This window comes from Onychostruthus taczanowskii, unplaced genomic scaffold, assembly GCF_017590055.1.
Source record: "Onychostruthus taczanowskii isolate IOZ18803 unplaced genomic scaffold, ASM1759005v1 scaffold8, whole genome shotgun sequence".
NCBI classification, from domain to species: domain Eukaryota; kingdom Metazoa; phylum Chordata; class Aves; order Passeriformes; family Passeridae; genus Onychostruthus; species Onychostruthus taczanowskii.
The window spans coordinates 7,484,423-7,509,751 of record NW_024505892.1 but is presented as its reverse complement, the minus strand read 5'-3'; the positions used below and the strand labels follow the sequence as shown (position 1 = coordinate 7,509,751).

At 38.8% G+C, this 25,329-nt stretch overlaps 1 protein-coding gene across 1 annotated transcript in view; it reads left to right on the top strand.

The window, feature by feature from the left end:
- The first annotated feature begins 823 nt into the window (after positions 1–823).
- Positions 824–25,329, top strand: part of ARHGAP18 (Rho GTPase activating protein 18) — a 92,531-nt gene continuing 68,025 nt past the window's right edge. The window contains exon 1 of the mRNA XM_041423933.1: positions 824–1,070. Coding sequence (XP_041279867.1) covers positions 1,027–1,070 — 44 coding nt within the window. The 5' untranslated portion in view covers positions 824–1,026. The remainder of the gene's footprint in view (positions 1,071–25,329) is intronic.

The window sequence follows — 25,329 nt, the reverse complement described above, 5'->3', positions numbered from 1 at the left end:
TAAGGCTGAAGGGATACTCTTAATTTGAAGTGCACCAGAAACTAAGTAATTGATATTCATATATTTGAAAACGTGGATCTACTGTTCTAATCACTGGTTCTGCGATCATTTAGGTTGATCTTCACAGCAATAAAGACGCCAGAATTTTCTCCACCACCCAAATCAAACAGATGGAGAAATTACTTATATGTGGCTTGTATGAGGAACTCATCCATTGTAGAGATGAAATTTCAAGAGATTCAAGATCCAGTAGTGTTTTATATAAGTAATATCGGGTTTTCAGTACCCTTACGGTAACACCAATGTTTTATTGCTCCCAGCCTTAATTCTGCTAATTTCTGTTCCAGTTCTTTCGGTCCTTACTGGTAGATTAAAGAACTATGACAAATCCTCCTGAGTGAACGCTAACACGCCATAATCAATCCACGTCTCCATCCCCGTCCCTTGCTGAGCTGAACGGAGCGCAGACATCGGTTTCGTACGGCGGGGCAGGCTGCCCAGGCCAACAATCACCTCCCCTGCCCCTCGCTGACTCTTCTCCCCCGAGCAGCGTTTGCGAGAGGCACCGTGCAGGTCTCAGCCGAGCCTTACGCTGGGACGGGACCGGCTGTCCCCTCCCGCGGGGCACCCACGCCGCACCCCCCGGCCCGTCTTCCCGCACGCTCCCTTCCACCTGCCCCTGCTCTCGGTGTTCCCGCCGCCGGCCGGCACGGAGCGGAGCGGGGGGCAGCGGGCGGGGCCCGCCCCGACGGCGGGGACTCGCCGCGCCCCGCTGCCGAAGATGGGCCGCTGGCCGGGTGTCCGCAGCGGCGCTGGCCGGGTGTCCGCAGCGGCGCTGGCCGGGTGTCCGCAGCGGCGGCGGCGCGGGCAGGGCACGGCCGGGGGGCGAGGGCGCTGCCGCCCGAGGGCTGGGAGCGGTGAAGCAGCAGCGAGGAGCCGCTGGCCGAGGAGTCCCGGGTAGCGGCTCCCTTCCCATCGCGTGTCCCTCCCGGCCCCGAGCAGCGGCGGGGAAGGTGACCCGCGAAGATGGTGACCGTGGTGACGAAGCTGGTGCACTACCTGCACCTGAGGTAAGGGCGGGCCAGCGCGGCCGCCGCGCTGCTCCTCCCGCCGGGCCCGTCACCGGCAGGGAGCCGCGGCGCGGTGCGGAGCGAGCGGCTGTGGCGGGGCTGTCACCGCGCCTGGCACCGTGTCCTGCCCCGGCCCGGCGCTCCCGCCGCTCTCCGCTCCGCTCCGTGTTCCGCTCTTCCCCGCCGCTCCCGAAGCGCGTCTTGCGGCACCGCAGGACAGCAAGGAGCGTTTGTGGAAAACTCCCGTTATCGGTTAAAATCTGGAAATGTCCCAATGTCCCTACCCCTCGTGTAGTGGTGTAATTATACTAGCATGCATTAGACGAATTGCATATTTAGTCTTTTTTTTTTTTTTTTAATACGACTTCTCTCAGGGTGCATTACTAAGCAGTTTTCCCCAGTATCATCTATTCTAATTCGAATTTAGCCGGCAAATACAAATATTTTTGCACTGAGTGGAGGGAAGGCAAAAAAGTTTGCACTCCTGGTGGTGTTCCACTTGTGTCTTGTTGAATCACAGTTTCTCCCCTGTGTATGAACACTTGATGTACATCAAAAGAGTTGATCGAAAACTTAACATGTATCAAGAATAGGAAACAGAAATAATGATATTTTAGTGTGGCATTTTCACATAAGGCTGCTCTGAGAGTTGATTTAATTACCTAACTTTTTTCAAGTTAGCAATAGGAATGAGTGGAAAAAAGGACAATCAATTGTAGTGTAACTTTTAATTGATATGATTTAAGACTTGATTCTTAGAATACCTGCAGTCTGTAGATATATTTTCAAAAATTAATGAAATAAAACCACTTTGACATGAATTGCGTGAGAGAAGTGTGTAATATCACCAGTTTTACTTGTTTGGTTTTTTTTTTCACTGATTTGATTGCTACAATTGTTAAACTTATTCTGTAAGTCTGACCAAAATCACAGCTCTAATTTTATAAATTTGTGTGGTTTTATACTGTGTTACTTTGCTGGGCAAATAGAGAAAGGAGTCCAGAAGGAAAACCCCCTGCCAAATCCTTACTCCTGCCTTTCTTCTGTTGTTCTTCTCTAACAGTGGTTATTTGTTTAAAGGAATATTCCTGCTGATTTTGAACCAGAGCTTCATGACTCTATTTGCTTTATAAACATCAGACTAAAAAAAAAAAAAATCTCAGCCTCAAAGACCTTATAATATAAAGGGAATTAGGAAACAGCAATTAGTGCAGACAGCTGAATGAATGCAGCAAAGCAAAAAAGTTATGTTCTTTATCCAGTGGCAGCATTGTCAAGTATTTTGTAGATATCATGAGAAAAGGTGTAAAAAGGCTGGCAAGTTCAATGAACTTTAAGGATGCTCTTCTCACACTGGATGGGCATCAAGGCATTGAGAAGGAGTGAAAAGCATATCTGAAAGTTTAATAAATGCCTGGTCAGTGCCCTGGCTGAAGGCAGAATTTGAGTAGTTTAGTACTGGGTGAAAGAAGTCAATAAAATAAGGGAAGATGTTAAGAAGTCAATCAATTTGCTTTTATATGAGAAGTAGAGCTGTTGGAGATACGGCCGAAAAGGGACACAGTAAATGCAACATTTGAAAGACTGAAGGTTATTAGTGCTAAATGAACATGAGTAAGGATAAATTTCCATTTGTCAGTGCTAAACTAGAGGATAGATACTTCACTGAGTATTGCTGGAGTGGTAAATAGTGGCAGCACCTGTCAGGATATAAATGAGCACAGGAGGTTTCCTAAAACCAGTACCCATCAGCAGGACAGGGAAGATTTGCACGTTTAGTCGTCTTTAGTGAGTCTGTAGGCTTAAAGTGTGGATTGATTTCATCAAGATCACTTAATACTTTTTTTTCCCATTCATGTCACAAAATCATGATAGATAGGGGATGGATGTTTTAGTCAATATCAGTCAGACATAAACAACTATTATCATTAGGTGTTACCAGGTCCTTATTATTTGCCTCCTTTGGTAAGTGCCCAGCAAGATAAAAATGAATCCAGAAAACAGTAATGTAGAAATGGGTGCATACATATGAAATTGTCTGACATATTCTTGAAATACTGTGATTTCTAGTTAAATAATTTATTAGGCTTCTGGATAGGCACACCATATTACTTATTTTACTACTCTTGAGAATGGAAGTAGCTGAAAAACCAATTAACAGCAAGGAACCCAAAAAAATTCGCTGTCAAACTGAGCTAAGAATAGTTATGTAGCTGGTGTGATGGGAAAAATGCTTCTCATCAGCATTATGCTTTTTTCTCACCCTAGGCAGAACTGCTAAGGGTAAGTTGTAAGTCCTGTATTGCGTGTAAATTCTTAACCATTGAGTCCAAGTCCATGAATTTAATTTTAAGGTTCTGCCACAGTTAAGTGAATAAATACTATGCTAATATATATTAAGAAAAATATATTTAAATATTAAAAATTGTACTTCAGAAATTTCTAAGAATAGAGTTTATGACAAGATTAGACTATGATAGTAAAATAGTACACTGGGCAGCCCAACAATTACTATAATAAGATCCTTAGAGAATAGCAACTATGTCCTTAATTCAGGTCTTACTGAGAAGTAGATAATTAATTCAAATCACTTTAGGACTTGCACAGTTAGCAGAAATGTGGACGTCATGGGAATGTGTCTTTGAATTTGACACCTTCCAAAACTCAGGGTCCTGAAGCTACAGGAGTAATATTAAAACCTTGGGCACTATACAACTATTCCAAAAAATCCCCTTTCTGAAAATCAGAAGTAAGCACACTGAAATGCAATGCTCACGGTGGTAGAAGAAATCATGTTACAGTGCTTGATCTTTTATACTTGTCTCAGCTAATTAACCCTCATGGTTCTGTACCCTGTAAACCCATTCTGCTGAGTCATAAACTTCTGATTAGTTTCAGTCAGACAAAAAGCAGGCTCACTGAATGGAAATGGATCAGCCAAGAAACTAATTGTAAAAATACTAAATTAGGTTCTCAGCAAGGCGAGATGCTTTCATATAAATATACTTAATGTAATTAGCTCTGTATAAGTAAAGATTGTGCACCAAGTGACAGCAAAGCAGTGCACAAAATAAAAAGAAATGAGCAGTGATTCTTGAGAACAACAAACAAAGGAGATGGCAGCAGATAGAGCAGTTTGCAATGACAACACCAGGCAGCACAAGCAAGCTGAAGACAAAGATGTAGACTTATGAATGTAAGGCATTCATGAGGAGAGTGAACATTCGGTGCTACCAAGGAGAGTTCCACAGTAAATTGTATTGCAGAAATTCAAACTGAATCGTGGCTGGTATAGTTCATTTTAGGAAGTGCAAATTCTTAAGCTACACATGTGGAAAAGCGCTGTCCCAGGCCTGAAATGCTATTCTGGAAGTTCAATTTTTTTTATCAATTAATTATTAGTTTTCACAACCTGTCTCTGAAAGTGGTCACATGAAATATAATAAGAGTTTTAGTTGAAGCAGCAACTAATAAGATTATATTAGAGCTGTCATGAGATCCCTGCTTTTTTATGTGAAATTTTTATATCTTTAAAAAGTCAGCAAATAAAAATACTTCTGCTGACACTGTCAGTTACATCTGATTCCAACACCTTTACACACGCCAAAAGTTCTCTCTTAGGTTGTACATCTTTGAAATGTATGTGAACTTAACCATCTGCTTCTTAAAAATGCATGGTTTGGGTCTGCATGCTTTGAGATGTGGCTGATGGACTGAATCCTGCCTGAGAAATTTTCCTAACTGGCCTGGCACATTTTTCCTAACTGAGCTTTGGTTCAAGAAGTTTGGACACGACACTGTACTGATTCCTCTCCCAACACCTCAGCATGTGGTGGTGCATGCTTATCTTGAGGAAGGAGCATTTCCCTTATCTTCTGTCCTGAGAGGACGAAGAAGCAGAGGAAGGAACACAGCAGCCTCGTGCTTAGAGGTCCAGCAGAGATTGAAGCTGCTGGTACAAAAGCACACAGTCTGGACCTTGTGGTTCTGCATCCCTGGCTACCATACTAGGGCAAAGGGTTTCCCTGTGAAATTTTTTCAGAAGTTTCATGTTTCTCTTAGAGCATCCCAGGGAAATATGATGATTTCTGAGCTTGGTGTGGCCATTTCTGGGCTAGTGTGGCCATCTCTGCTGGTCAAATAAAGGACACAGGGTTCTGCTGAATGCTGCTCAGAATTATTTTATGGCTCCTTATGCTCTTGCAGTAGCATACAAGTGGTCTGCATGGACCATTCACTGGTCTTTTATTCTTACCAGCCCCTCCTCTCCCCTCAAGCCAAAGGTATACTTGTGAATGATTTTGTCTGATTTGTAAAATTACATTTAAAAAAATCATTTTGGGACACACAGACCTGATGTTGTTCTCTTCTGAAGTTCTTGAATTCATTTTCTTTTGGAAGCTTAATGTGTCCTTAACATAAGGGTTGTTTTTTTTAAATATCTAATGTAGCCACTCTCTATTGTTCCTTATACACTGGTGTAGGAGCACAAGGCAAGAGGATTGAAAAGAACATTTTATCTGTCAGAGTGCTACCTTGCAGCTCATAAGAAAGCTGCTGTCTTAAATTCACTTCAGAAACATACCGAGCTCTTTTAAAGATTAGGCTGTTTGTCCTCCTTGATGGCTGTGCTGGAACCACACTCCTCTTGAAATTAAGAAATTAATTTCTAATTTTCTACCTACAGTTGCCAGTGGAAAGTTTCTACATATTTCTTTTGTATTGACGTTGTCCATGAAAGGAAATTGATTTTCCCACCCAAGATATATATGTTCATGAGTACTCACAAACAGGAATTTTATTGTTGCTTTTTAGCTGCTCATGCTGAGTAGACTCTGCTCTTTTCCATGTGATTGTCCACATTTGACCACATCTTTCTCGATTATGAGTGATTGGAAGTGTCACTATAATTTACTTTATGTGTGATCAATGCCTGTGATATTAAAAGTCTGCTCTCTAGCCTGATACAGCTAGATGTACACAAAACTGCCTATACCTTTTTATTGCTGTACAACACTGTGTTTGATGGCTGCCTTATGACCAGTTAGTATCTGTCATTTCAAACTGATGAGCCCCCTGGCTTATGGCATAAAATGTAGCTATTAAGTCTATTAAATTCATGCACTTGTGCATGATTTTTTATTTTTTCAGTCCTTTCCTTAATCAATTTTCCTGTATAATATCCTGGATTTTCTCTAAATTGATATCCCTAATTTTATAATATCAGTAAATTTCACATTCTTCTTTCTGTGCAAAGTTATGAATGAAAAAATCAAATAATAAGATCATTAGTTGGAGGGAACCCAGAGAAATCTTAATAGGAAGACTCCCCCAATTAATTGGTTTGGTTTTTAATGTAATGTATTGTCTCTTTTAAGATAAGCCTTTCCCTCATTTTCAAACTTGCACTGTTCCCACTGTCCTGTTTGTTTAGCTCTGCATGTAGTTATAGTCCTTATGTGTTCCAGTGTCAAATGCAATACTGAAGGATTCATCTCCTGCAGCCTCTGCTCCTTAATACATGTTATTTTATTATTAAAATCTGTATTTACCTTGGTGGAGGTAAATAATGCCTTGTATTTTATCCCAGTTTTCCATTTACCATTGTGTCTCAAAATATGCTTTCCTTTGGAGCTCTTAAAAAAACTTGCACACTGTCAAGCTCAGAGTAACAGGTGTAAAGTTGCCAGTTTTTCACTTTTTCTCTTTCTGAATTATATTTGTTAGGTTATGTTGACATAGCATCACTTGAGCTGACAGATTATTGTAATCACTTACTGTTGAATTCTTAGGGAAATTATTTCAATATCTAGGACAGATGATTATCTGTTGTACCTGCCTTAATTTTACCAAACCTTAAAAACTTTGCTTCTTGCTTGAATACAATGTAGTGTTATCCAGAGATTTTCAGGTCTAGTCTGGCTTTTGCTGTCATTATCTTGACAGAGTATTGAGTTGGGAAGTTTTGGGATGGCCATGCCATCCCAACATTATCTTTGATCTTAACTTCATTTTTACTGTGCAGCAACTTCATTGCTATTTAATTTCACTTTTTCTCTGTACTGTCAAATAATACTATACATAATTTAATTTATATTGTTAGGTGTCAAGACCTGTCAGCTGTAAGGAGCCTGCTTGACTTTTGGCAATTTTTACTTTATCCCTACATTTCTGTCTTTTAATAAAGAGTTTTCTTGCCATCTCCTGCTGATCCTCCCTCCCCCCTCCTTTCTTGTAGACTTTTTGCTCATACCTTATGCTGTGTTTAGATAAATCCATTTATTTTCTCAACTGAAGATGCTGCATGCTTGTCAGTGATCTTTATGGAGCTCCCAACCCTTTTCCTTCAGAAGATACTGAACATCTGAGAAACCTGTGGTGAGGGTGTGGAACAGAGAATACAAGGCCTTTAGGCTTGGGAATCATCTGTGTGTATGCCTGAACTCTTATTTTTATTTAAAACTGACATGCAAAGGAAAAAGCATGCACTTAGCAAAATGCTGTTAGTAACTACATGCTATTTAAAGTTGTCAATTCAGCTTGTTTTGACTAAAAAGGATCACTAAATGATTGTATTTCCAGCTCTGCAAAGAAGTCACACTCTTCCGTCAGCACTTTTGGCTCGAGAAAAGGAGCTTTGAAATGGCTTAAACCATTTTTCTGACCAATCTATGATAACTGACAAAAGAATTCTCAGAGTGAATGAACAATTTCAACCGAGCAGTTTTCCCTCAATTGAACTTAATTAGATCTTTGAGTAAAGGCCATCACTGATGTTTTGTTATCATTTAATTTCATGGGATACCTCCTGCAAACCATACAAAGGCAGAAGGATTATCAGAGCCCAAGGAACATGCCCTGAGACACTCACCATTTCAGCTTCTCACTGATGAGAAGGCTTGCCAGGTGCAATAGAAAGAGAGACTCTGGTACTGTTTGGAGGTGGAAGGGGACCTTTGCCACCATGGGGAAGGATGGTTGGCTGATATTTTCCAGACAGCATCTCCTCTCTCTGATACTACCTGGCAAACCAGGCATGGCCTTGGCTGCGTAGCCCACACGGTGGCTTTTCCAGCACTGGAAAGGAGATGGCTGCAGTAACTTTGGGCTTGTTTTCCTCATTCTTGTAGGGAGTACAACAGTATGTGTGGCATACACATAGATCTTCATTCCTTCACAATTCCTGCTCAGACACTTATTTCCTTCAATCCTTCCTGACGTATCATCTCAGCAAAACTGACTGCAGTAAGAATTGAAAAGCCTAATACTACCTTTTTCTTTTTCCCTTGCAAGAGTGATCAGCGGAATCAATGAACGCTTGATTTCTGTAATGTAATAATTTTTTATCAGCCTCATTCCTCCACTGTACTTTCAAAAATTCTTTCATAATCTGTGGATTGAAAAAAGAAGCCAGTATGGCCATCAGAGTCCATCAGCTTAGAGGGAAGTGTTGCATCACTTCAGTAATTTTTCTTTCTGTACCATAAAGATCAAAATAAGAAACAGTGCTGTATAAAGTAAGATTTGAGATGTCAGAGATTTAAAACAAGAGCAGTGAAAATCAATAGAAATTCAACTCAAGAAAACAATATAGACAAGCACATTTTACTAACTAGAAGCCAGAAACCCAGAAGGAGCTCTTAGGCACTGTGTGACCCACTGAGCTGCAGAAATTTAAATTTGAATCTGATGGAGGAATTAGAAATCCAGACATTTTGTGGACTTACTGATATGTAAGTCAAGCAATATCCTGGCAAGAACTTGGTGACTTTGAGAAAAAACAGTATATAGTTGCATTTGTAAAAATTATTCTTCCTAGGGAGCATAGTAATAAATGGTGACAGCAAAGAAATGCATGACAATGCCATTAAAAATGTCCACCTAGATTGAAAAGCAGAAAACAAGAAAAAACAAAAAAGGGGCAAGAATGCCATTTGTAGGCAAACTCAACAGGAAAATGTCCAGCAGAAAGGAAGTAGTCATAGGTATTCAATGAACTTAATGTTTTTAAGAACAGAAATGCTAATGCTTCATGTCTGCTGAAAAATAAGCTTAAAGTCAAGACAAATATCATTTATGGAACTAAAAAATCTGTTTATTTCTTCCTTGCATCAAATCTGGACAAAGATATTTTTTCTTACTCTATTTGATTCTGCGCTCAAAGTTGGAGTGTCTGTAGGTAGTGAAGTGGTCAGTCTCCTCATACTCATGGCAAGGGCATGCATTGACATCGTGGACTTTATCACAATTTCTGAGACAAAATCAAATGGCCGAGGGATTTACACAAAGTAATGAGAGCCAGACCTACATTCCCTTGTTTACAGGTATCTTTACCTTCATTTTGTTTTGGCAGAATTGACATTTCCTTTAGCAAAATGAGAGAATCCCTGCCCCTCTCTACAGGTGCAAGCCAACCCCATTAGTCCAATCTATAATGCTATCCAATTTTTAAAGTTTTCTCCAAACCCCAGGTTTGGGGACACTACAGCAAAGGGTGGGTGCAAGAGGAGAACTGATCTATCATGTATGTTTCCTGTAGGAAATTTTAATTCTGTGAAAAGAATTTTGGTCCCCTCTGTTCTTCCCAGCAGAGAAACATATGGCCCTGCATTTGGTGGCCAGCACTAGCAACAGATTAACATCTCCCATAAATGCTACATTTTGCTATTATGACAGTAAATGCTGTTAGACCTGGGCATAATGAGACAAGAGATTTCTTAGCCACAAAAAAGCAAATATTCTTTACAAATTAGGGATATAGTATTGTTTTATAATTACATGTATAAAATAGAATGGTTTATATCTCCAATAATCTTTAAAGGCTGCCATCTGCCTCTAGACAAACTTAAGAAGGAAACCTAATTTGGATAAAAACCTGCTTGGATAGTTAATTCAGTTAAGGGATCAATTTCTAATAAAATTCAAGGATTGGGCTGTGTGGTAATCCTTTGAACTACCTGCAGCAGCAAATCTGTCCTTAGTTTTTCTTTCCCACAGTGCCACACTGGCTCTCAGCTTTCTGATAAGTGAGGTAAAGGTGATTTACCCAGTAAGGTACATAAAAACTGACTGAAACAAAATGGAAAGAATTTTAAAATTACTTCTGTTGTAATATTAATAAGAGCAGTAAAACTCATCAAAATATAGATGATAATAATAAAAGAACATTAAAATATGTAGTAGTTATATGAGGTAAGTAGATGTTTTTAAGATTTATTTGAAAGTAAGAATTATGAATGCATGCTCATGTACATGTACTCACTGGAAATGGGATCAACAAAGGCCTTCAGTGTTATGGGACAGACAGACAGGAAATGAGGACAGAACAGAGGTGTTTAAGTAAATATCACTTTGAAATGTCTTAGTCTTTCAGAACTGTGTTTCTGCTCCTAAACAAAAGCAGTTTCCATGCAATTAACTCCCTGGTATTTACTGACTCCCCCTGCACTCTGTGCCCTTAGCAATTTCCCTTGAACTCTTTTACATAGCGGAGTATAAGGTCCAGATCAATTTGATAAATGGGAAATCATAATGAGCTGTTTATGATAGATTTAAGTGCAGTAAATGGTGTTATGTTTTCTTTCAAGATGTCTTTAGAGCTAACATATAAAAACCATTTTAATGTTCTGGGCTTCATGGTGTTGTCAATTTAATGCTTTACATCAGATTTGTAAATCCTTCATGACATTTTTATTAAAGGAAATATTACTTCATCTACTATGCTGCTAACAGCAGCATTTATTTTCCCTAGGTAAGTGAGAAGTTCAGACCAGTGTCAGAGCTTAGCTGCATTAGCCATTTGTGGTGAAAGAAAAGCCTCTATTAATGCTTATGCACTAGAATTAAGATGACTAGAATGCTGTAATCCTTCCTGTTCAACTATTGGCATCATGCTGCCATCTGACAACAGCTGTTTCCTTCTTAATCTGATGGGAAAAAATGGTGGTAGATTGTTACTTGCACCATTACAAGCTCAGTTGTTCCATTTTATGTTTCAGTAAATATGAACAGCGTTTCAAACAAAACCTTGTTTCACCCTCTTTAATGTATCCATGTGTTACACATAGTATAGTCTTGTTTATTTTTGTCCTCTGCTTCAATAAGTACCCAGAGAGCTGACAGACATTGTTCTGCACCAGCATTTTACTTTCAGTTCCGTAGTTAGGAACAGCAGCATCCAAAACTTGTCATGAGGAAAAAACCCAGGCATTTGGGGCGCTAAGGAAAATGAGTAAGCATTGCATGTCATGACACTTTGTAATCACCACTCTTGGCAGAAGGCCAAGCATGGAGTTCATAGAGGCTTTTGAAGCTACTGGAGCTGGAGGGTCCTGCCTTGGAGCTGGATATCAGGCTGACATCTCTGCATTTCCTGACACCTGCTACCTTCAAGACACAAAAATACATTTGCCTCACCTATTCCCTGAGCTTCAAATTATGAAGGTACTTAGGTAAATCTCGGCGTTCCAAAACTCATCTGTGAGAATCAGGTTCGAACACTGCTGGATCACAGTCCCATCACAGGTACTGGTGTGACTGACAGCTAGTGGTATGCCCACATATATTGAATATATTTAGTATTGGAGATAAAAGCTTGCTAAATTACAAACTATTTCTTGAAAGCAGGAGACTGAGCATTTTTGTTATTTTTTTAACACAAAAATCTCCTTTTGAGCTGGTGATACACACAATAGTGACCACTGTTGGTTGTGAAGCTGGAGAACTTAACTGAAGATCCTGTCCTTTATGTGTGTTTTCTGAGTTTAGCTTGGGAACACAATGGAATTCGGACACCAATAAAGGGGAGGAAAGAAAGGGTCACACTAAAAACCAGGCAAAATTAGGCAAATAATTCTCTACCTTTCAAAATTATGAACTTTATTTTAATTTCAGGTGAAATCCTTTGAATAGAAAACACAGATGTCAATATTTACAAGCACAATGGAAGCTACAGAAGGCAGCTGGTTTGCACCCACCATTACGCAGCACTGTGTGTACGTGTGCTGTAGATCACCCCAAGGGTAAAAATCTCTCTGATACACAGGAAAGGGGGAAAGGATTATGTGAGTGTCAGATTAGGAACTATTTTTCTCTGATCCAGACAGTTATTGTAAACAATTCTAATTATTGGTGGCAGAAATACTCAGAGTTGTCCCAGAACTTCCAGCAGCAGAAATCCCAGCTTCTGGGGAAAATGGACTTATGCCCAAAGTCTCCTAAAATGCACCTTCTCTAGCCCAGTAACTGTTGAAATTAAAGCTGCCGTATGTTTTGCAAAACACAAAATATTGTGACTAACAGGATAGAAAGGAAAAATGGTCTTAATCTTCTGTCTACTCTTCCTATCAGATATGCACTCTAAGAAACAAAATTCCTTAATGTTTGCAGTTGATGGTTCCTCAGGCTGGAACACCCACCCCATGAACTGGCTACACAGAGACTGAACTTCTCACTCATTTCTCTGGAATTTGTGCAGCTATTAATTTGTAATTCAGAGGATCTTTGAACCTACTCTTGTATTAGCTAAGAGCCACGCTGAGATTATTAGCTTAGCAAATCACTTGATTCTGCAGTTCTCCTTTGTGTTAGCTCCTTCCAGTAATGAAACTTTGCATGCAGATACAAATAGTTGGAGCAAAATTAAAAACTCTAATATAAAATTAAATATTGCAAGTATTTTCATGACACTGCAGAATGTGTGAACAATGATCAAGTGTTTAGGAATGAAATGGAAGGAAACAAAATATGGAACTCTTCACTAATATCAAAGATCTGCTATGTAAGCTGCATTTAATACCATCTTCAAAGAGATGAATTCTTGGGACTATTCTCCAGGGGATTTGTTTTATTTGCTCCATCTACCTTGGTTTAATCTGAAGTAAATAAAGTTTATTTAAAATACATTCTTAGGTTTCAGTCCTACTGACTCAAACATTACACCAAAACCAAACAATCAGCAGGACAGTCCTTGGGCATCAGTATGAGCTGGATTATGAGCTCTAGAGATGCCTCCAAAAGTAATTTTTCAGAGGATGTGGATCTGATAATATATACTGACATTTTACAGTGAGAATAGATTTTTTTAAGGAAGTGTTCTAATCCAGAAGTGTTCTAAATATTTTTACTTTTTGCCATAGCAAAATGCATTTGACAGTTTTTATTCATTAACTTAAAATATCACTTAGAAATTCAGAGGGATTCAGATGTCTTTCTCTTTGTCCACTGACATTTTTGATATTTACATTTCCAATCAGGGCATAAACACAACAGTTTCGCTGACTAAAGTGCACTGTTAAAATTTAAATGCATGTTTACTTTGTGAATACATAATTCACTAATTAAGATAACACTGAACATCCACTATGAGCAGGGAACGTGGCTTGCAATTTAGAAAGGGGCCTGTGTTCTGCAGATAAGTACACTGTCAGTGTTACTCTGTGTTTAAAATGTTTCAGCTACAGGGGTTAGAGTTGAAGAATTGCTTCATTTCTGCAAAGCTGGAGCAGGCCAACCTGTACATCACAAGATCCACAGTTGGGAATGAGTTCCTGAGAATTGCTTGTGACAGCTGCATGTTAAATGTGATCCAGATTTCCTTGAAAGGTGACGGGTTTAATCCTAATCAGGAAGTTGTATCCTCAGAAAGTTCAATAAATTCAATCATAAATGAAATAGGATGTGTTACTTAAAAAAAATAAAATAATGCAGTATAAGAAAGATACTTTTTTCTAGTTCCTATATACTGAATAAAAATTTCTATTTTTTGCCATTCACATGCATTTACACTACTTTCATTGTTGCAAGGCATAAAAATTATTTTAAATTATGGCCTATTTGAACATAAAAGTAGCTCTACTGATTTGGACAGAAAGTCCATCTCCCTGGTATCTTACTTGTTTAAAATACACCAATAAAAGAGTTTTAAGGAAGGGGCAATATTCCCAGTGCTGTCACCAGCTTGTGCTGCCAGGCAATTCCTGAGGCAGATGTTCTTTCTGTGTGTTTAGTAGTCCATGGATGAATTTTCCACAAATATGTCCAGTCTTGCCGAGAACTCGTGTAAGCTTTCAGCTTCACCAGCATCCTGCAGCCAGCAATACCACTGTGTAATGGCACACGATGTGGAATGCCACCCCCTCCACTTTGTTCTGAGTCAGTTTCTTCATTGTAATTACTGCCAATTCCCCTTAGTGCTGCTGCTGGAAGAGACAGTGAACAATCCATTGATACAGCTCTTTTTTCTCCCTTGAGGTTTGTGTCTCAGTAATTTAGTTCCCTGTCTTTACCTGTAGACCACCTTCTCTGCTCTCTGTAAATGTTTGGTGGCTTTTAAAAATTGATCCTATAATTACAGTAGCCTGCAGTCAAATCACCAGGATTGTGTGTATGAGCCAGGCATATTCAACAAAGTCCTGAATTACAAATGGTATTTAATATAGTTTAAATCTGAATATTGTTTAAACATAAACACAGCTTCCATTATATTGTGTTTGGGTGTTTGGGAAAATCAGCCTCTTAATAGAAAACCTGATCTGACTGTACAATTTAGGCCAATACTTATTTTTACTTATTAATGCACATTGTTTGCTTCTGTAAGAATGCTATGCCAAAAGAGTTTGCCATGTACTTTTATGACTTAAAAGTCTTTCCGACATACACCAAGCATAGTATAGTAAATGCTATTGGGAGATTTGTAAATCTATTCCCAGTATCCTTCTTTACTTTGCAATATGCCTGTAATTTGAAGAATGGTACTTAATCATCTATCCCAACACTTCTGCACTTTCAGACTCTAAATGTGAATAATACAAAAATCCAGTACACATAGTGGGTCCTTGCAAAGCAACAGTGATGAAGCTTTATTTTAAATTTTTTTCATGCTTTTCATTAAAGTACTTATCTGCAGCCAAGAGAATAGGAAATTAGGTTGACTAAAATAGCTAAAGTAGCCTAAACTGAATAGTTAAAAGTAGGGAATTCTACTGATTAAAACAGGGTACTTGAAACACGGCAACATCCTAAAGTTATAACTATTTCACAGCTTGTTGGCAGCTAAAAAATTATGTACCTGCTTCAAGGGGAAAAACAACATTCCAGTTTTGCCCATGTGAATAATATATTAGGCAGCACTTAAGACATTTTAAACTGTTCTGATTATATATTGTAATATATATTTCTCCATAATGTTGCAGCACACATTATACATTGGGCTGATTCCTTGTAAAAATATCTTCCTGTGATTGCTGTAATGAAATGCACTCTGGATATATAATAACCTGATGTTTCCACAGATAGATAACTCTGAAACTGGGGCTAGGAAAAAGCAAAATATTCCATTTGAAAACTGCTCCTATGAGCATCTGCTCTTAGAGTAGCAATAACCTTTTATAGCAATTTTGTCTTAATTTTTAGTGATGATCCAAAACAACTGAAGGGAAAAAAATCAGGCTAAGGAAAATAATAAAAAAATAAGTATTTTGGCAGGCGTGCAGCTTTTTTCCCCTTAACTGTTTATTGATGGCCAGGATCTCCAAAACTGCCAGAGAGATGTGGTGTTTGTCCTGTTGCTTTGGTAAAACTAAAATGTCTAAAGATCAATTTTTCTAATTTTTGGAAGTGCTTTTTGGGCTTTTGTGCTCTTGAAAACCAGCCTATTTCAGTGAGAAATGTGGATTTTTAGAAATAATACTTACACTAGGAAAAGCCCTACTGTGGCTGCAATAGAAAAGCACTTTGCCCTACTACAGCCACCCAAATACCTGAACAGGTATTAAATGTTACAAGTACTCTTATATTGGTAAAATTTATCTACACTAGTATGTTTTCTCTGTACCCATTCTGGAAGGGTCTAGCTGGCAAAATTAAAGCGTAGAAGGCCATAGTGAGAAAGCTTCCATTCCAAAATTCTCCTAATTCCTTCGGGATGTGCTCAAAACTTGTGTGCTGTTGACAAGTGCTCAGCCTGAACAGTAAATATCTTTCTGACCATGGAAGAGAGAGGGAGCTGACACCTGGTAATCTCATAATTTTGGTGGGAGCTGTGCAGGGAATAATTGTACATGAGTTCTTGTGGAATTTCACATTGCTGTTTCATTCTCCTCTCTCTTCTGGGGTTTTTTACCCGAAAGAAAGAGTGCTCTAATTTTTTGCCATAGTGCTATTTCGTAAAAGATCTCTCTGGTACTAAGAATGGTGTTGAAATAAATCAGAAAGTGATCTAAGAAAAAAATGCAAAAAGAAAGGAGAATGAGGGAATAGGAATAGGTTGTCCTATAATTATCCCCCAATGAAAAAAAAAACCCAACAAGCAAACAAACCACAAGGAAAATGCAATTTAAATACTTAAAATTGAGAATCTTTTATGAATCCAAAACTCATGCAGCAAACAATTCACTCATTGGACTATTTACTTGTTCCTCAGAAGAGAATTTACAAGCCCAAAGCCAGGCTGGTGGATCATCCAGCTCCAGCAGCACCGGGCCAGACTTCAGTCTTGGTAGGAGCTACCCTGGTGCCCATCTCTCCTGCATCAACTCAGAGATGAGTGTAAAGGAGCCCAAGTGTTGCAGCAGGTGCTGAGCTCACAGGACAAGACCTAGGGGCTGAAATATTAGTCCAGGAAAGTCAGAAGAAGCTTAGTCTCTGACTTCGGTGGGGTCATCATTTTGCTTCACACGCTCTGGCAGCAGAAAAACTTCAGTATTCTACTGCCCTGTCATTTATAACCCCATTTCCCAAGTCTTTTTCAGCCTTTGATGAAGTAAGGTGACCTTCTTCACAAACACTGATTATTTCAGCTATGGAATGATAACTTCTTGTTCTACAATGTAGGCATTTACCTTATATTTTATCATTTTGCCTTTTATCTATTCATCAATCCTTATCATCCATCACCTTAAAAAGAGAACCTCAAACAATCTATGGTAATCCTATTAGACAATTAGAAAACTAGGAGTGGTGATCATTATATATGTGCACGTATGGGCAATGAGGGAGAAAAAAAATACTTGAAGTTTTCTTGTTTATGGCCTGTGTGCTGGTTTTGCCATGCTTCTTGTTTGTCCTTCACCTTGCAACTTGAGAAAAGCTGCACAACAAAACACAAAAACCAGGATTTTCATATGAGTACTACTTGATTGTTCCTAACCAGCTAAGCTAACAGAAATGTGGTTTTATTGTATTTATCAATAACACTTATAATTCTGAGAAAATTGGAAAGACTTCTGGAGTGGAGGTACTTGTGTATAGCTGAAGCTTTTGTACATCAGCCAGCAGATGATGAAAAATCCTACAGATGATTATCCCCTTGTACTTCTGTAAGATGTTCCAAAACACAGGTAAAATAATTAGGTTCTAAATCCCCTCAAGAGCAGAAGTACTTATGGTATTAGAGGCATCTTCTTTGTAATATTTTCTACCAAAATTCTTTGTTATTCACGCTTACATACAAGGTGAGTCCTCTTCTCAATGAGAATTTGTGAAATGCTCAAATTACTGAAAGTGCTCACTTCTCATATTTCAGTTTTAAAGATGGTAGAAAGTGTGCTTGGAAAAGGTGGTGAAAGCAGAAGTTTATGCAGCTGATTTACTATACTGGCATTGTTAAACTGCATAATTGATGAAGAGATGTTAGTCTGGCTGGGAATTATGTGGCCCTTTAAAAATGTTACTTTTCATTAACACAAAATGCAATCTTCATCTCTTTGCTTCTGCCTGTCTCTCATTCACAGTATAGAAAGTAGCACAGCACTGTCTTTAATGGTCAAGAAAGAATAGAAAAGAGATGCTGATGATTCTTTGATATTTTAAATAATTTGTCCCATAATAAGAGATAGATGGAGTGAGTAATCTAAATTATGAGATGGAAATATTACTGATCAGATTATAGTGCCTTCTGCCAATTTGCTTTTATAATTAATAAAAAATACTCTGCTCAAAGGAGGTGATTGTCCCACTCTGCTCTGCACTGGTGAGGCCTCACCTTGATCACTTGAAACTGTACAGTTTTGGGCACCACAATATAAAAAAGATGTTAAGCTATTAGAGAGCATCCAAAGGAGAGCCATGAGGATGGTGAGGGGCCCTGATGAAGGCTGAGGTCACTTGGTCTGTTCAGCCTGAAGAAGAGGAGACTGAGGGAAGACCTCATTGTGGTCAGCAACATCTTCATGAGGGGGAGTGGAGGGGCAGGCACTGTGATGGTCAGTGACAGGACCTGAGGGAATGGCCTGAAGCTGAATCAGGAAAGGTTTAGGTTAGGTATCAGGAAGTGTTTTTCATCCAGAGGGTGTTTGAGCACTAAACAGGCTCCCCAGGGAAGGTAGAGATAGTGTATTAGGGACCGTGTTCCCTGATTCTGGGAACTGCTTTCTGTCCCTGAGAGAAATGCATTCTTCCACTGATGCAAGTTAGTAGCACTGCTCCCATTGATTTTTCAAGTGCCAAGATGAAAGCAAGGGCAGCCAAGAGCTGCAGATGGTCTTTCTCATCAAAGACCAAACACCAATGCAGCTGTACGTTGTTACTGCTCACTCTGACCCCACTTCCCTATGGCAGCCATATGGCTTGGAAGCATTCCCTGGGTACTCTTCCCTCTTGCAGGATACACACGTGCATCGTGCTCTGCAAACCAGCCCCGCTTCCCTGGACGGTTTTGTCTTTCACCACTGTTCTGGTTTTGCTTGTGACTGTGTTAATTTCTCCCAGTGAATCTGTAATTATCTTTGTTAGATTAAAATTTCAGGACACTTGGTCATAGATGTCCCCATTATATTTATGTTTGAATATATGTAAATTTGCATTGCTTTCCACATATGCTTCCTCATTGAAAAGTTTCTTCAGCTTCCCTCTTTTTTTTTCTTTTCTGGACATATGGTGAACAGTATTGTACATAGCGTGAGTTATTAAATAGTAAGATACTACAGTAAATCAAAGTAAATCTAACCACTATAACATAAATACAGTTTTTTTGGGGGTGAATATCTTCCAAGTGAACTGCAAATATTATGTTTTTCCTGCAGAAACTACACTATAATATCTTGATGTAGGCAAATGTTCAAGTTTAGCCTTCTGTAATTCCAGCAATTGTTTCCAAAATACACAGCAGTGGCAGTATATTCTTGCCTTGTAATTCTGCAGCTCTGTCTGAACCTTGCTCTACAAAACTATCACAATTTCTTTGCAATCAAAGATGAGCAAATTAATGCAGATTTATTAAATCTAGTCACTTGTGACTGTAACAAATGTAACAAAACTGCTTAGAGAACTGAAGCCCTGAAGGCTACAGATTTGACACTTTGTTTAAAATTATTTGTGACTTGCGTGTGTGGCTATGCATCAGTCTAGAGATACTCATGAACTTGATAGTTATTGTTTGGTACATGGTACTATAGAATATCTGTAATAGTGCTGAGTTTTTATTGGGGTATGACTGGTATTTTTTCAGCTTTCTAACTGGCTTTCAGCCAAAAAGAAACATAACCTCAAATATTTATTTCTTGTACAAATTTTTGCACAAGTATTCATGTACAAGTATTCCATGTAGTTGTAATTCATGAGAATTACTTTTGAATACCTATGAAGAGTAAATAAAAAGCATCAGAAGTACTATCATAAAGGATCTGTTTTTTCTTGCAGCTTATATTTGTAAATTTTTTGGTTCAAAATTTGTCCAAGCCTTGTTACAATAATGTTTCCAATCCCAAATATCATATACTTACATTCTTTTTTTTTTTTTAATTGCAAGTGCTAAATGTCATTGTCAGCTATTTTACACAAAAGATGTAAAAAAAAAAATTGGTTGTATGAAAAGCATGAAAGCTCATTATATGGGCAAGACAAGCAAGAATGTGGGAACTTCCATTCCTTCTTTCTGATTTGTCTATGATACTTGCAGACGTGGTTTTAAAAGATATTATCTCATTAAGTAGGTATATCTTAAACTGTACTCAGGACCTGACATATGGTTAAAGTGTGGTGGCCTTCTTTTGGATTTAATATTTCTGGAAAATGCTGTTCTCAGTTGATATGAACCATTTTTAAAATCCATATTGAATTAAGAAGATTGTTTCCATTCAAAATAGCAAAAATAAGACTGACATCTTGAAATATTCTGTATTAAGAATGGCTGAATTTGATTGCAGTGTAAAATGTGAGAGAAACACATTTCTAATATTCGTTTGGGACGAAAGAAGATGATACAAAATGAATATTTTTGTCAGTAAGAAAGAACTAAGAATATTTTGCATTGTGTTAACTTGAAGTTTTACTGGGTATTCTTCAACCCTTAAAGACAAGTGGTTTTATTTCTCACAGCCCATGACTCATGCAATTGTTCCATTCTTTGTTCTGAAGCATTTCTCCTCAGTGCATAATGACATTTCTGGATAGCTCTGGCTTGCTCAGCTTAGGATTGTGTCACAATTTTCATGAGCTTTTCTAACTGACTAAACTCTCCTCCTTTGTGGCTGCTCTGTTTTATTTCACCAGATGTTTTTGTGCTACAACTTCAGCTGTGATCAAATCTGCAGGCAACAGCAAAATTAGAAGGGTAAGGAAGAGAAGAGCTCCCAGTCAATGTGCTGACTGACAGTTAACACGTGTGGGAGGGAGCATGGTTTCAACTTCCTAGCCAGATTCAGACTGAAAAAAACTATCCCAAACCCTACTGAAGCCTGATCTAAGATGGGGGGTGGGGATGCTGACACAGACCCTGAACCTGAGCAATGGATACAGCTGGTCTGTAAAGCAACAAATCATATATTTATTTCCAAGTATGTCCTGTGCATTTGCTAACACCCCCCCCCCCCCCCCCCCCCATCTTTCTTGATGAAACTGTAGCTGATGGGTTCATAAATTCATGAAAAACCATCCCAAATTCTGGATAGAGGGGTCTGTTACCTGACCTAAAGAAGAAGATAGGAGGGGGTTGTTAGCTACTGGAGTCTTCTTCACTCCTGCCTCTTCAGTGGGTTTGGTGTTGGTTGCAATGTCCAAGAGAAGAGACAAACCCAGGATTTCTGGCCTTCATGACAGCAGCCTCTCAACAAGAGAGTAAATGACCCCATCCATTCAGAAGCGTAGAACATGAGGAGACCTTTCAGAAGGAGCTTCCTCTGTGTGCTTTGATGTGCAAGCCAGTCAGCAGGTCTGCTCCAAGTGTATCAGGCAGTGCATGATGTTCAGACCAGTCTCACCAGTGTGAGAAGCAGCCATGTGAAAAGCTGGTGTTTTCCACAACACTGTGCCTATGACACAGTGAAGAAAGTATCTGTGATGTACAAGGTCCCAGTTGCTCTACAGAGTTCAGGGTCCTCATGCTTAAGAAAAATCACTTCAAATTGAAATAGATGCAGAAAGAGTCAACAAGGAGTCAGGAGGATGGAAGATCTCCCTCTGAAAGAAAACCAAAAGTGTGTTTAACACAGAAAAAAAATCTTTTTTAAGGGTGTACAGCTGCCTTGTATAAATGTAAAACATGATTGAAAAGAAAAATGAGATACCATTCTCAAAACTTTTTATTTTACCTATCTTTATTTCATTTTCACATGCTAGTAGAGTCTGTCTAACTCTGCAGTGAATCCATTCAGTGTGCACCACATTTAGGTAATACTTTGGAACAATTAAGAAGGGGCAAGGTGATTATATTCTGAAAATACAACCACCTTTTCATAATTAGTGGCATATGTTAAGTCAGGATTTATAAAATCAAAGTAGTTCAAGAAAAAGGGGTCATTCAGAGTTACCAATGATAAACCCTTAGTCTCCAACACTCATGCTGACTTCCTCTTTCCCGAAGTGGCATGAAGCATCAGTTGTGGCATTCAGTTTTCCCTGAAAGTACTATACCTCATGTGAAGATGCTGTAAAGTGCACTAGATTTATCATCTCTTCTCTATGCCTGTGGATGCACAAATCCATGCCATTTTATCCCTATTAAATCATGCACCAAATGAAAGTAAATCTAGTGATGTAACAGGAAATAATTTTCTGCATTTTTTGGTACCTTTCAATGTAATTGAACATATGGTCAATAATCCTCATAAATAGCTAGATATTATTAGCCCTCTTATATGGATTCCTTGTTACAGGGGAAGGGAAGCAAGAATTGATATGAGGGCTTGTGCAAGGTCACACTAAAAATAGATGTTACTTCTACAGAAACAGATATACCTCTCTGGATAAAATTCAGCAGCTGTCTGACCATGAGCAAAAACATAAAACAGATGAGAACCTCAGCCGTTCAATCCCTGTGCTGTGATTTACATAAGGTAAGCAGATGGGCAGCAATGGGCAAGATCTAAATTTCTCCAGAGAAAGCATTCAAGAAAAACCGAACAGGATAAAATAGACTAAATTCACATGCTCATTAATCTTCATATGGATAATCTCAAAAGCAGCACTGGTAGTTACTGTTTCACCTTTTGCGAAGTCATGGAATTAAAAATTACCAAGGCAGCCACCAGAGTGCACCAGATACATTTTAGAGCAACTCACAGGAGAAGTGAACAACCTAAGAAGTGTTACTCCCTTTTCTTGCGGTCTTTTGTTTTTGTTATGGGAAACGAATCATCAGCTCTTTAAATGTGTGTGCAGAGGGCAGTGAGGAAGAAGGTGAAGACTCAGAAAGCTAGGAAAGCATCACTGCTTTCTGGGTACACGTGTGACTTCATCCCCACCTTTGCCATTTGGGGATGTGTAAGATGATCTGAAACACCTCCTACATATCAGTACTGTACATTTTGAACTACTGAGTACTCCACGCTGTGTATGCCATATGGTGCACATTGTAACTGAACATTGCATCTTCCGTATTTTGAAGGGCAACATAAAAGCATTAAAGGTGAAGTTTACCAGACAGATGTGCACATCTGCATGTGACCTGCTCATGTAGTCAACCTTTCTAATCAGTGGAAATAAATGGACAGTTCTGGCTCAGGATTTGTCTTTATGTGCTGAAGTGGAGGTCTTACGTAGGACAGAGGATTTTACCCTCTAAAAGATAATTTCTTTCATGGATCTCTAATGGAATGTAAAATCAGTTGTACAGCTCTAGGCATCAAGAGTTAAGTACCTGTAATCTACATTTTTGTATTATTCCTAGCATTGATTATTAACAGCTGCAGAACACTCTTCATGCATGTTGTTCTTTAGGTAGTGGAGTGCAGCAATACATGAAATATGTAGCATAATAAGGGTTAGATTTCATCTTACAGTACGCAAACAACGTTCCATTTCATGTATTTTCTGGCTGCTGGCTGGAACCCTGGAAATATAATTTGGATAATGGAAGCGCTGCCATTTTATTTCAATGTGAATTAGGTGAGTGAGCTGGTGAGATCTTTTCTGCTCAGTTTAAAACCCATCTGAGCAAATGCTGGAATAGATAATAGAAGGGAAAGGTTGAAACTCCCCTGCATTAAAAATATGCTTTAAAATCCAGTTGTACTTTTACTTTAGCACTACAGTAGTTGTCAAAATGCTCTTGGACAGGGGGATTTCTAGACCTCAGCAGGAACAAATCTATCTACTGCCATTGAAGTCAGCCTGTGAATTTAAATTTGTCAGCTGACCTGTTACTATTTCCTCTAGCCAATTCTTCTCAGTGGGTTGCATTTTTATCTGCTGATAATTAACATATCATTGGGAACTGGAATGTGAAAAATCACCTAACACATACTTAAAAAGAATAATCATATATTTATACAAAATATGAAAAACAGTGTGATTTTCTTTTTATTTGGGAAAATTTAAAAAATGATAATAAATCACTATGCAGTGAAGAGTCAAAAGCACATGTTGAACACATGCCTATTCAAACCCGGTAAAGCAGCAATGAAGGATGGCACTGCTGAAAAGTTCTTTTTAGCAGTTGTTTTGTAAAGAGAGCACTAAGCATGAGAACCCTGCATGGTCTGCTTGGCTTTGGTGACTGAGTATGTTGAGTGTAAAGGCAGTGCATGACATCTTAATCTGAATACTCCTTCAAAGATTCTTGGATTCTGTAGCAAGATGGACTGATTTGAAATCTTCTTTCTCAATGATATCCTCCTTTTAGCACATAAACCTATAAGCCTCAAATGGTGCATTCTTACCTAGTTGATACAGAGTAATAGAACAGTTTGAGTTGGATGTGACCTTAGAGATGATGTAATTCCAAACTTCCTGCCATCAACAGGGATGCCACTCACTGGCATCAAGTGGAACTTGATGCCACTCACTGATCAAGTTCCTCAGGGCCCCATCCAATCTGGCCTTGAACACTTCCAGAGATGGGGCATCTACAAGCTCTCTGGGCAACATGTTCACTACCCTCTGAGTAATTATTTTCTTAACATCTAATCTAAACCTTCCTACTTTCTCTCATTTTCCCTTGTCCTGTCTCTATCTGCCTATATGAAAAGTCCCTCTCCCTATTTTTAAAAAGCCTCTTTAAGGTACTGGAAGGCTTTAATGAGGTCTCCCCAAAGCTGTCTCTTCTATATGAATGACCTTACTTTCCAAATAAGTATGTCTGGACCTTATTAAGAACAAAAATATTAACTGCAAACTCAGGAATTAATGACTATTTAGTCAGAGTTAGGCAGAAGATATACCAGTGAGAGAGAGTAGTAATATTTCTGTCAATTTACAGCAATAATACATCTGTAGATCAAAATCATCTGTCTGTGTCTAGTGTAAACTGGGAATCATTTAATCAAAGAAAACCTTGCTGGTGGTATGCTGTCGTAACAGGACTGGGTTTGATCCTATCAAGTAGAGGAAAGAATGTGTCTAGAGTTAGCTCCTAAATTAACTTCTATGTTTGAAGTGCATCATAATAAAGACAGATGGAAGAAGGGAATCAGTATCTCTTGTGGTTTTATCACTGATTTAATCCCTAGTCTCATTTTTTAATAGGACCTTTTTTTTCTTTCTAACTCCTTTTCTCACTTTCCTTGTTACATGCTTATAAAAGCGTTCTTAAGCTTTCTTACTTCTTCTGTCCAGTTGACTGGTACAAACTCATTCTGGGTTTTGCCTTTCTTAATCTCCCGCCCACTCCAAACAAGGCAGGTTCTTTCCCTTGTCCATTTGCAGCAAGATTGTCTTTTGAGCAGCCCCTAGTGACACCACATTGACTACATCTTGTTTCTGCACTCTTCTTTTTTACAGTGAGGCTGCAGCATGTTGTGGTGTGCCTTCATTATGATGTGTTCTAAGATGCTTATCAAAGAAAAAGCTGTTTACATTTTTGTTCTTATAGCACCTAATATATATA